At 47.8% G+C, this 12191-nt stretch overlaps 2 protein-coding genes across 4 annotated transcripts; both read left to right on the top strand.

Annotated features, from left to right (window-relative positions):
- The first annotated feature begins 912 nt into the window (after window positions 1-912).
- Window positions 913-1173, top strand: LOC121191592 (cortexin-2-like). Its single transcript, XM_041052805.1, has one exon. The coding sequence runs from the start codon at window positions 913-915 to the stop codon at window positions 1171-1173; it is 261 nt and encodes an 86-aa protein (XP_040908739.1).
- Window positions 1174-8163: 6990 nt separating this feature from the next.
- On the top strand, window positions 8164-11399 carry LOC121191590 (L-rhamnose-binding lectin CSL2-like). 3 transcript variants are annotated; one of them, XM_041052801.1, is made up of 8 exons: window positions 8167-8547; window positions 9175-9213; window positions 9616-9666; window positions 9932-10067; window positions 10379-10488; window positions 10573-10617; window positions 10773-10908; window positions 11073-11399. In XM_041052801.1, the coding sequence occupies exons 1-8, from the start codon at window positions 8514-8516 to the stop codon at window positions 11188-11190; spliced, it is 669 nt and encodes a 222-aa protein (XP_040908735.1). In that variant the 5' UTR covers window positions 8167-8513; the 3' UTR covers window positions 11191-11399. The 3 variants fall into 3 exon arrangements, with proteins under 3 accessions (XP_040908737.1, XP_040908735.1, XP_040908736.1); XM_041052802.1 differs by lacking the exon at window positions 10573-10617 and having other exon boundaries at window positions 8168-8547; XM_041052803.1 differs by lacking the exons at window positions 9175-9213; window positions 9616-9666 and having other exon boundaries at window positions 8164-8547.
- The last annotated feature ends 792 nt before the right edge of the window (window positions 11400-12191 follow it).

The raw sequence follows: 12191 nt of genomic DNA, 5'->3' as shown, positions 1-12191 counted from the left end.
GAAGCTGAACTGAATAAAAATGCAGAAGAAGGCTGGCAGTGAAATATTAAAGAGGGTAGGAGGAGAGAGTTTAACTGTGCAGACTCAGCAAATCCTCCGCGGACGTCCTGCGCTCGTTAAAACGGATCAGAAGCAAAGTTACTTGATGCGTGTAAAGAGACATTTCACCACGTCTCACGTCAAACATCCTGTAATGGACAGAGGGAGCATCTCAGACATTATAAAACACAGAAGCTACAGTGAATCACAACATCAAGAAAACCTTTTCAGCTCGGCCCGAGCCAACCACAGCACAGCTCTCATTATGTTTCAGGTGTGATCCACTGCTCCTGCACTGAGCTGCAGAGCTGCAGAGTCCGGGTGCAGGCGTCGGCCGAGCCCAGGGGCCGTCTTTGGTTCTGCTGATTGTAAAATAATCTGTTTTAAGCAGACGTGCCTCAGCCTGACCCAGAAACCTCATAACATAGAGACTGAAACCTGACCGGAAGTCAGAACACAGGGGACCGCAGGGGATCATCTCCAGACCAACAAATGTCCACAGCATCCATTGGTTGTTTGAGTGAAGACACACTGTTGGGACACTTGGTCCAGCACTTTGACATGTGGTTTAGTCTTTACTCCTTTACTCAGCTCACGTCTAACAAACGTTTCAGGCTTCAGACCAGATGAAGCTTCAGACTGATCAGGATGGTTTGTTCCTGGTGAAATGATTATGTGGCAGAAAAAGTCATGTTTTTGTTTTTGTGTTGTTTGTTTGTTTGTTTGTTTGTTTGTTTGTTTGTTTGTTTGTTTGTTCAGGCCTCTCCTCTCCTCTCTGACATCGACCTCCTTCTGCTGTACGAAGACGATGCTTTCTCCCGTCGGACAGAAGGAGAGGACAGTCTGAGCCGACCCATCGTTCCCTGTCCCAACATGGCCGACGACCTCTACAGCAGCACCTTCTCAGCCTCTGAGTCAGACTTCTCCTCCTCCTCCTCTTCCTCCTCGGCGTCGGCCTCCTTCCTCACGCTGGAGCAGAGGGCGGCCTTCGTCTTCGTCCTCATCCTCTTCATCTTCCTGGGCCTGCTGATCGTCCGCTGTTTCCGGATCCTTCTGGACCCGTATCGGAGCATGCCTTCCTCCACCTGGACGGACTACATGGAGAAGGACACCTTCGACTACCGGATTTCCTGACAGGCAGCCTGAGAGGCAGCAGCCCTGGCAGTGAACGGGTTAAACTGAGGTGATGATCACACTTAAAGCAGAAACACAAGCGCATTTTTCCCCTCAGGCGTTCAGGACAGTGATGTACAGGGGAGCAGTGGGACCAGCAGACAGCATGGTGGAAGCATGGAGACAAAGATCAACCTGTCCTTCAGCAACAGCTCTGCCAGGCACCAGAGACGTGGACTCGCACCGTGAATTTGAAATTTCAACGTCACCATCAGTGATTCGAAATCCTTCCGAGACTCAAAGATCAAAACTCTTTGTTTTCCTGACGTCAGATATCGTTTGAATTGATCCTGTCACATGGACAGAAACGTTCCAAAGTCACAGAAATTTAAAATAGTGTTTTACTAAAAGCTGATTTCTTACACAGCCACACGGTGTCAGCTGACATTCAGATCAACAGTTTGGGAAAAGTGCGCTTTGTGTTGTTACTGCCTTCGGTCTGACCATCATCTCAGTCTGCCTGGCAGGCGGTACATCTGGGCAAAAAGCACAGCATCTATGAAAACAATCTGTATAATAATAATAAAAATAACAATTAATATTCATAACAATTGGATTTGATTCGTGAAACGTGTCAAATTTAACAGGAGAGGAAATAATCTCATGTAAAATCTGCAGAGGTCGTGTGGAGAATCTGCTCGACTCACAGACGTAAAGATTCGTTTCCGTCCTGTAGCTGTGATTTTGCTCAGATCTTAAAGGCGTGAAGTTTGCAGGAATCCCTCCGCCCTGCCGCTGTCGGACGGCGGCACTGCAGCCAGAGCACCAGGTCAATGTGTGAAAGGTGACGAGGGATCTCTGCGGCGTCTCGCGGCCTGCGTCTCACGGCCTGCCGGGCAGCATGTTAGGGCTGCTGTCTCTCACAGGAGAAGATTTTATTTTGTCCTTTTAACTTTTTGTTAACTTTTATTAACAGACTTTCAGAACGTGTTCAGAGAACTTGTGAAGCTCGTGGAGGAAGCAGGTGAACAATGCAGTGTTATTTTTGAGTGTGGAGGAGGAGGAGGAGGAAGAGGCCCAGGAGAGCTGAATGCAGGAGCACAGAGGACTGAACAAGGCTGTGTTCAATCGGTTTGACAGCAGAGACGAGACGAGCCGGTTCCTAGCGACTCCCTGTCGTCCTGTCGGCCCGGCTGTTGCTTAGTAACTGGTGCTTTCAGCACCAGCTGATGTCTGAAATGCCGGGCGTCTCGCCACACAGCCGATCGGCACAGAGCTCCGTCACGTCTGCAGCCGACTCGTTTCAGCTCTGAGGGAAAAGAGAAGAGACGCTGTGAATCGTTTCATCAGCTGGACGTCCAGAGCTGGCTGGTAAAACCTGCACCTGCCTGATCCACAGGTGGGTCTGTCATCGCTGCGGCACTGTGAGCTGTTTGTCCATCATCATTAAAACACACATTATATTAGTTTACCTCCAGGAGAAATCCCAAACCTTCCAGGTAAACCACTCACGCGAGCGGCAGTGGTTCGATCCCCGGGCAGCGCACTGCACGTGTGTGTGCATTCACCGCTGACTTCACTTCAGAAGATCTAGAAGGTTCCTGTTGATGAAATGATGCAGCAGTAACAAAGAACTGAATGAAGGGTGGCCCCTGTGGCCCTGCAGGGTCCTAACCCTCACACTGAAGTCCACTGTCCTCCCCCTCTCCCTGCAGAGAGGTACTTATTCCTCCCTCCTTCCTCCTTCCTGCCCCCTCCTCCTCCTCATCAGACTCAGAGTCTTCACTCTGTTCAGTGAGCCTTTAAAAGTTTTCGAGGCTCCCCGGAGGGGTCCTCTGTGCAGGGAGGGGTCCTCTGTGCAGGGAGGGGTCCTCTGTGCAGGGAGGGGTCCTCTGTGCAGGGAGGGGTCCTCTGTGCAGGGAGGGGTCCTCTGTGCAGGGACCAAACCACTGCCTGAGGAAAAAACATTGACGGAAACAAAACCCGGGATGATTTCAGTTTTTTTTGTTTCCAGAAGCAGAGGGAGGCTGTTGTCCTCTCCTCGCTGACAGGACGCAGCAGGATCGCGTGGATGCATCTGAAATCTCAGTCAGTGCAACTTTGGATGGATTTTTTTTTATTTCATGAAGCTTCTAAAGGATTTGGAACTCCCTCCGATCCCATGTGGAGACCTCCCAGACATCAGAGGCGGAACATGAACCCTGTTGGGCTGTTTCCGGCCCAGCAGGACTCACTGAAGAGTTTCATCTCCACACCAACACGTCCTCCACTCTCTCTTGGACTGTCTCTTGGACGGTCTCTTGGACTCAGGTTGGAGTTGAAAATGACAGGACACGTGTGTGACCGGCTGAGACGGCGGCTTTTTCCTGCAGCTCTTCAGTCGTCCTCACATCTGATCTAATACTGAGAATGTAAAGTCCACTCTGACACACACACACACACACACACACATACACACACATACACACACACACATACACACACATACACACACACACATACACACACAGTCAGGCTGATAATTAACTGAATCCATTCAGTCTTCAAACAGCAACACAGTGTTTTTTTCATCCTGGTGTCCAACATGTCCTCACTGTCAAGGTGGGACACTCTGAATCGTCCTCACAGCTGCAGACATACAAACGTGTGTTTACTGTCCACATCAGCGAGGACACACACACACACACAGTTATACAATATAAAAGTGTAACCACATCTACTGCCTTTGTATTCATATGCACGTCTTGTAAGCGCACACACACACACACTCTGCTTAATGAGAATGATGGTGGACAACACACTGCCTGTATGTCTGCACACACACACACACACACACACACACTGGCTGTCGAACACTCCCAGCAGCTCACTGCCGAACTAAACCCTGTAACTGACTCTGTCCCCTCCTCTCGTCCTCCCCCAGTGCGTCTCCCCCTCGGTGTCTTCACCTCTTTCTTCCCCATTTGTCTTTCACACTCACTTTTACTCACGCCGTCTCTCTCGCCTTCTTGTCCTCGCGGCCGGCTCCTCTCTCCACCATCTCTGGTTTTTAAGTTTCTTTCAGGTTTACGGGCCTGACAGGTGAAACACGTTTGTTTTGCTGAAGCACATGAAGAAGGAAAAGGGAAGAATAAAGAGGAGCTCTGTCAGAGTAAGACGTCTCACTCTGTCTTATCTCTTCAGCTCGTCTCTGGCTCGTCTCTCCCTGAAAGAGCTGAAACTCTCATTACTCTGCTGTCAGCTGCTGCAGGACGCAGGAATCTGTGCAGAGGCTTTTATCTAAGGCGCAGCTATCGAGGCTCAGGACAGGTGTGTGCACAGGTGTGAACACATGAGGCCGTTGAAGTTTGTGTTCAGGTGTTGCGTCCCTGCCTCTTACACTGTGAGGACACACAGGTCCTGTACCTACACCGTCAGGACACCGTCCTGTCGCTGCAGCACACGGTGTTGACTCGTCTCCCAGCTGGGACACGTGATGCAGGTTCAGGTTCAGGTTTGGTTTGAGCTCGGTTTCTGGGATTAGGTGCTGGAGCAAAGCTGACGTGTTGTTACAGAGGATCCATCGACTGCTCAGTAAAGTCTGAGACTCTCTGCTCAGGAGATTTTCTCTTTTATGTGGCAGAACTGTGGATTATCCAGAGTCTGAGAGTGCACAGGTCAGCACAGGTCTGCGAGCCAGGAATCCGTCGTCACTGCCGTCACTACATTTAACAGCCGCCTGCTGTGAAACACATCATCTCACTGATCACAGACGCTGAATTTTAACTCAGAGACGTATTTATTGTGCTCTGATCCTGATTCATCTGATCCTGATTCTGACTCTGATTGGTAATGGTTAGAGCTCGTTGCTCAGTGAGGCGTTCGCTGTCGGCTGCAGATCTCTGCTTTCTGATTCAGGTTTTGAGGAGAAGTTTGTGTCTGAGCCTTCGTCTGATCCCTTTAATTCTGCTGTCTGCCTTCAGCCATCTGCATCCTGCTCTTCTTCCTCCTCCTTGCCTGTCCGCCTCCCTCCGCTTACTCATCCTCTTCATCATCCTGTCTTCCTCCCACCTTCTTCCCTCCTCATCTGTCTCATTTTAAAGTTCACCTCCTCCTCCTTGCCTTACACTAAGCCTGTTTACATAGGATTAGACACTCCAGCAGCTCGGCTGCTGTTTTTTACCCTTTAATGGAGTCTGGACTGGTTTTCTCGCTTCTGATGTGCGTTTTTTGTTTGGACTAAATTTCGCAGCTTCTGAGCTGAACTTTGCCCTCGAGCTGCTGGTTTACCCAGACTGTTTGTTTTTCCTCACTCTGTACTCAAAGGGAAAATCCACCCTGAGTCATGGACCAGTCACCGAGTGGGCCCACCAGGCTCAGGGTCAGGGGCCCGACGGGTCAGGGGCCCAGTGACTGTTAACATTTTGTGCTGGAAAGTCAAATGACCACAAAAGGGACAAAAAGCAACTACAAAGAGAAGCTAACAGCGTTTATAATTCCATACCATGGTTATAACTGTGCATTTAGTGTTTAGCGTTTTTGTGTGTGTTTTAAATAGATGGATTTTTAGGTGGATTTTCCCTTTAAGCTCTTCCTGTCGGGTGTGTGTCTGCCCTGAAACTGTGAAGTCTCTCGTTTTAAACTCGTTTTCTAACGACTAACAAACTGCAGCTGTTTCCTCTTTGCAGTGTTGTGGCTTCGGAAAAGTTGTGTCACAGAAACAATCACACTGTAAATTTCAGCTCAGCGTTTTCCAGGTTTCGTACGAATCACGTGTCCTTCTCTCTGCGGTGTTTCATCATGTGACAGACGGCGGAAAACACGACCTGTGACGTGATCATACCTTTAACGTTGTATTTTACCAATGCAAAGTTTTTAGTTTTGATAAAGAATTTCCGTAGCTGCTTCATGGACACGTGAGTTTTTTTCTCTCTCTGGTTTTATTTTTTGTTCTGAACTCAGAAACAGAAAAACAGAAAAACAGCTGTTGATTTAAACAGTCGAATGAAACGTATGAAAAAAATCTTTTCATGTGAAAATCATGAAGCTTGAACACAAAATTTTAAATGAAAACATTTAGAAAAAGTATAAAACATTTCGCTGCTGTGGTTTCAGGTTCAGTGTGCGTGAATTTCAAAGTAAAACGTTTCAATGTTAAATTTTTCAAATGCAAAACATTTTTAAAAAATTCAGATTTCACTTTCAAAGTAAGAGTAAGTAACTGTAACTGAACATCAAAATCTAAAACCGACTTGTTTCAAACAACAAACTAAGTTTTTTTGTTTGTTTGTTTTGGCTCTTTCTTTACAGCGTAGGTGACGTGCTGATTCTCTGGCTGGCTGTTTTTCTTTTTCACAGTGGAGATGATGTGTATCAGTGTGTGAACAGAGCTCCTCTATATTTTCTAAGTGGTTGGAAGTTGTTGTGTAGATTTATCTTCCTGCTTTCTGCTGAGCTCCTTTATGAGTCTGCGCTCTTGTTTTGTAAAGAAATAAAACTTCCTGTTGGGCCAAATTGATTCTGTGTGTGTGTGTGTGTGCATGTTTGTTTGTTTGTTTGTTTGTGACAGCCAGGATGGAGAGGCCTGCAGTGCCCTGTTTTGTATTTTTCTTTGTCTTCTTTCTTTCTTCCTGGTGACCGCTGCCTCTCAGTCGCTAACGAGACTTAGCTCGGTGGAGCCTTAAGCTAATCAGTGTCAGCGTGCTAACATGCTCACGATGACGATGCTAAAACACAGAAGGTTAGCAGGTGTAATATTTACCGTGTTTGAATTAAAAAAGAAAGCAGGGCTCAGTGTATCAGTGTATGTCGCAGCGTTAGCTTCGAGTTTCCTGTTTTTATTCTGCTGATTTCCCACAGATCTTTGGCTGATGATTCAAGTGGAGTTCAAACAGTTTGGACATTGTCTCCACATCGTCTCCTCTCTCTGTGGACAGTCATATGGAAATCTAATATTAGTCTGTATCTGCGTGTGTGAGTCATCGTACATGAAGGCCGGCAGATGGTCGAAGGGCAGGGTGACCAACTACAACACGCTGTTACTGAAACGTCACACTGGCAGCGTGGAAGCTGGACTACCAACCTGGCAACGTGGACACCTGCCCATCGGCCGGTAAGCGACAGTAATCACGCCTGACACTGAGGTGAAATATCAGCCGTGACGAGTCCTTCGTCCTCCATGTCGCGGTTCTGCTCCTGGACTGTGTCCAAATCCAGTTTCAGAACCTTCATGGTTTTAGTTCGAGCTCATTATTGTAAAGTTCAGGTCCCAACAGGTCCCGAATTTTGGACCCGATCCGAAACTCATACGAGAAACCTGCCTAACCAGACGTGACCCTGAATGGAGAGAGAACACAAACATCCAGAAATCCAGACTCGGCTTCAGTTCCCTCCTCAGATCAAAGCTTCCTCTCAGGCTCAGGTCCGGCCGGATCCACTGGAGACCCCACGCAGCCCGAGCTCACCGTGTGGAGTGTGGACCCGACCGGACTCGAACCGAAGCGTGAGTTTGTTTTAGTGACTTGACTTAAATTCAGCAGCTGTGATGATGATGAAGCTCAGAGAGGCTGCTGTGTGTGTGTGTGTGTGTGTGTGTGTTTACCTGTCTACAGTGCACTCTAACCAGCACACACACACGCACAGACACACAATCACCACAACCCAGTGGCTTTCATACCAATCCAGCTGTTCCCATGGCAACCAGACCTGAAAATAGTAGTGAGGTGCCAACATCTCCCACTGGCAATGACACACACACACACACACACACACACAGAGTGAACAGTGAAATGAGGTGAAGTTTGTTGAAGATAAACAGAAAAAGCTGGAAATAAAACTGGAAAAGAATAAAATAGAAATAAGATGAAAACTGTAAAATTATTATAAACAAACGCAGAAACAGCAGCTGAGTTTTATTCTTTCATCGTTAATTCTGTTTTACTTCAACACTGCAAAGGTCACAGAGACAGAAGGGACGCCGGGGACGGTGAGGACGGTGCTGACGTCCAGCTCCTGGAAGACGTCACTTCCTGTTTCCTCTCAGTGTTTTCACTTCTCCACCATCGTTCCCAGCTCGCCTCACTGCTGTTTACGCTCTGCCAAAGCCTCATGGGAGCTGGAGTTTCAGGTAGATTCTACAAAACAGGTTTTATCTTTGCAGGAGGAAGAGTGAATGTTTACAGTACACACACACTCACACACACACTCAGAGCAGGATGTGCTGTGTGCTGTACCAACATCCTGAGGGTGGAATGAGTCAGCGCTGCTCAGATGATTGACAGCTGGAGGGAGGTGTGTGTGTTGGTACGAGCTGCTCGGCCTCTCACACACTGTGAAACAGACGGACGTCGTGTTGAATCCGTGGAAACCGAGCCGCCGCGAACATGGACGTTCTGCAGAGACTCCGAACTGTTTCCTGTGAGTATCAAACGCTTTCCTGTCGTCACATTTTCAACCCTCAGTTTTTCAGTTACTGCTTCAGACTATCAACCAAGAGAAGAGAAACCAGGACACCTTCTTCCATTGCACTCTGACGGTCTGAGGCTACACAGCGTGGTTATCTTATTCTGCCTGATGGACAGAGATTTAATACAACAGTAAAAATGCTGAGTAATCGTTAGTTGCAGCCAAATTGCTAAAATGACTGAATGTGAACGGCTCATTCTGGATACATATGAATGTGGTGAGATGTCACTCACAGGTGAGTCTGAGGAGGAACAATGAGAAAGGCAGAGTTCACCTGAAAACGGATAAAGGTGAAGAAAGTGCTGGAGTTACGATGGCTGCGCTGAGACACGGCTGGAAATTTAGAATAAATACGCCGTCACTGTCATGTGTCCTCCTTCCTGTTCTGCACCTCTGTCATGTGACCTGTGTCCTTCAGGGTCGTTAAAGTTCTCGTCCTGTAACTGACTCTGTGTTTCCAGCTGTGCTCCAGCTGCAGTGCGACGTCCAGCCCCGTGTGTGTTGTGTTGTTCTGGGTTTGCTGTGTATTTGCTGTGTGTTTTCTCCTTTGTGTATCTGACATGTGTCTGTGTGTTTCAGTGTTAACAGTGTTCTGCTGCAGCTCGATGACCAGACCAGGTAAATAAACACTCGCAGCCTCGGGCGACATGTTAGCAAACAGTTTGACAGCAGGCTCCTCCGTCAGGTTTCACTGCCTTCCCTTCACCTGAGTGACCTTTGACCCAGGGGTCGTGTTTGTGTCATCGTCTTATTTTGCCGTTGGGTTATGGTTTGGTGCTTCTCGTTTACTCTTCCTCTCTCCAGATGTGTCAGTGTCGTTTTGTACAGCTACAGATAAATGTGTGATGGTTTTTCTTAAACTTGAGCGTTTAGTGTGTTTAACTGTTGCATTTGGGTAAAAACTCACCAACCCAGTGTCGGAACGACGGGCTGATACTGGGCGGAGCTGAGCCAGTGTGGCCCTGATGCTGGTTTGGTTGTGGTTTTACCCCCAGCTGTGACCTCTGCTGTGTTTTTCAGAGATGACGTTGAGCTGTGACCGGGAGGACTTCGCCCAGCGGCTGCAGTGCTGTACGACACCTCTCTGCCTTCTCTAACTTCAGGGCTTCATGGTTTGAAACATCAGTTTACTCACGTTTCTGACGTCCACATCAGAGAGAGACCCATCACTTTGTGGTGGAAGGACAGTAACACATGGAGAGAATTTTGTCCTAAACAGACCAAAGCCTCTTGATGTGTCTTCGTCCTGCTTTGAACTTGACTGTCCCGTCTGAAGATGAGGGCTCAGCTCCTCCAATCACTGATCCTGAGTCTCTCTTCTTTGCTTGGTTTTCAGATGGCGGCGTGATCATTGTACACAACGTGTCAGCGAGTCACAGACAGTCGGAGGCTTGCGTTGATGGCATCCCTCCAAATCATCTGCAAACGCCGCTCTGCTCCACCACCCCCCTCCTCAACATCGTCAGGAAGAGGTATGACAGCAGGGGGCAGCACTGAGCCCTCTGCACCCCAGTAGGTGGCACCTCTGGGAGCAATTGAAACCACTTTGATGGAGCCCCGCCCTCTATCCCACCCAGAGGCCCCGCCCTCTGGTCCCGCCTCTCTTCTCAGATGAGAGGTGAAACGTCTTCAAACAAGAAGTCCAGTTACCTTCAATCAACCCTTAGGACACAATGACCTGGATGAATAAGACTTTACACAGACATGTTGTTATTATTATTATTATTATTATTATTATTATTATTATTATTATTATTATTATTATCTTCTCCTTCCCCATCAGGTGTACTGGTCAGTACAGGTGTGTGGTGCCATTGGAATTGTGTCACTCAGTGAGCCCCTGTATGAGCAGGTGTGTTTGGATGGGGACCACGTACACCTGTGAGCCTGGGAGTAGGTATCTGCTTTTGTTTTCTGGTTATTTGGATGAAAACATGAATAAAAGTGAAGCAGTGAATGTGCTGCTTCTTGTTTCAGGGATCCATCATGTGTGTCAGAAAGACAAGGCTACGCTCGACTGTGGTCAGTTCTGGTTTGTACTTTCTGTCTTCTGTCCTCTGTCCATCCGTCTCCACTGTCTGTGCAGGTCACAGGAGAAAACCAGGATCATGAAGTCATTTCATGTCCATTGTTTTTGTTTGTTTGATTTGTGTGTGTGTGTGTGTGTGTGTGTCCAGGATCTGAGGTGATCAGAGTGTTAATGGCAAACTACGGCAGGACCAGTAAGAGGGTGTGTGGGTACAGCGCCCCCCGCAGTCAGCCACCCAGCACCTCCTGCAGATACCCAAACACACTGCAGGTGATGGCCAGCAGGTGAGACGAGTCAGGTGACCTGTCAGCTGACCTGGAGCGAGCTGCGTTCAGTGTGACAGAATGTTAAAGATGCGTTTGTTTCACGGTGAACTGAACTGTTCTCTTTGCTGTTTCTTTGTAAATAAAGTTTTTTTTTAAATCTCACTCTCTTTCTTTCTCTCCAGATGTGATGGAAAACACAGATGTTCAGTTCGAGCCTCAAACCTGATCTTCTCTAATCCCTGTCCTGGGACCCGCAAATACCTGCAGTACTCCTTCACTTGTGTGGATCCTGGTACCTGATCCTCGTCTATGTGTCTGTCACAGGGACAGAGTCTGAGTCCAGTTCTGAAGACACACGTCCTGTTTTTCTTTCACTCAGCACAGTAACACAACTCATAACAAAAGATGAAACTTCAAACGCTGACAGAAACTATCAGACGCAGAGCGTGGAGGTTCTGTCCTGTTGTTGTCGGTTCAGCAGATGTGGAATAAAAGCTGAAAGTTCTGGATTTGTCTGCAGATTCTTTTGGAAAATGTAACGTTAAACATTAAAATCCTCCAGGTTCAGTGAATCCTGACTCCAGGTTCAGTGAATCCTGACTCCAGGTTCAGTGAATCCTGACTCCAGGTTCACTGAGTCCTGACTCCAGGTTCACTGAGTCCTGACTCCAGGTTCAGTGAATCCTGACTCCAGGTTCACTGAGTCCTGACTCCAGGTTCAGTGAATCCTGACTCCAGGTTCACTGAATCCTGACTCCAGGCTCACTGAGTCCTGACTCCAGGTTCACTGAGTCCTGACTCCAGGTTCACTGAATCCTGACTCCAGGTTCACTGAATCCTGAGTCCTGCTCATTAGCTTCACAGAGTCTTTGACCTGTGAACGTTTGAATGATGTTTTCAGTGTGGATGAAAATAACACAATGAGTTGTGTACTTAGTTCAAACAGGTTGTGTTTGTAACTGAGATGAAGACTAACCTCTTCATCACCTTCAGTTTGGATGAGATGAGCTCCAGAGCACGTGTGTCCTCCGTGTGTCCTCCGTGTGTCCTCCGTGTGTCCTCCGTGTGTCATGTTAATGAACTAACCGTGGACTGAGTGTCGATAACATGAGTCAGCACAGTGATAGCTGAGAGAGCAGGCTCCTCTGGGTGCAGGTGTTTGATCAGTCCATCAGCTGCTGACTGAAGCTCCTGCAGATCACATGCATTATGAATGAGTGAACTCTTACATGCAGCGCTGCCGTCGTACGTAGCTACACAACGTATTGATCAGGTGCCTCATCAATAAATGAAAACAGCTT

The sequence above is a fragment of the Toxotes jaculatrix genome, chromosome 13 (genome assembly GCF_017976425.1).
Source record: "Toxotes jaculatrix isolate fToxJac2 chromosome 13, fToxJac2.pri, whole genome shotgun sequence".
Classification (NCBI taxonomy): Eukaryota; Metazoa; Chordata; class Actinopteri; family Toxotidae; genus Toxotes; species Toxotes jaculatrix.
Note: the sequence above shows the minus strand (reverse complement) of the source record. Positions and strands in the feature narration are given on the sequence as shown.

Coding starts and splice junctions, on each gene's coding strand:
- LOC121191592 (XM_041052805.1), top strand. CDS start 913: ATGGCCGACGACCTCTACAGCAGCACCTTCTCAGCCTCTGAGTCAGAC.
- LOC121191590 (XM_041052801.1), top strand. CDS start 8,514: ATGGACGTTCTGCAGAGACTCCGAACTGTTTCCT. Junction 8,548..9,174: donor GAGACTCCGAACTGTTTCCT/GTGAGTATCAAA, acceptor TGTGTGTTTCAG/TGTTAACAGTGTTCTGCTGC. Junction 10,618..10,772: donor CAAGGCTACGCTCGACTGTG/GTCAGTTCTGGT, acceptor GTGTGTGTCCAG/GATCTGAGGTGATCAGAGTG.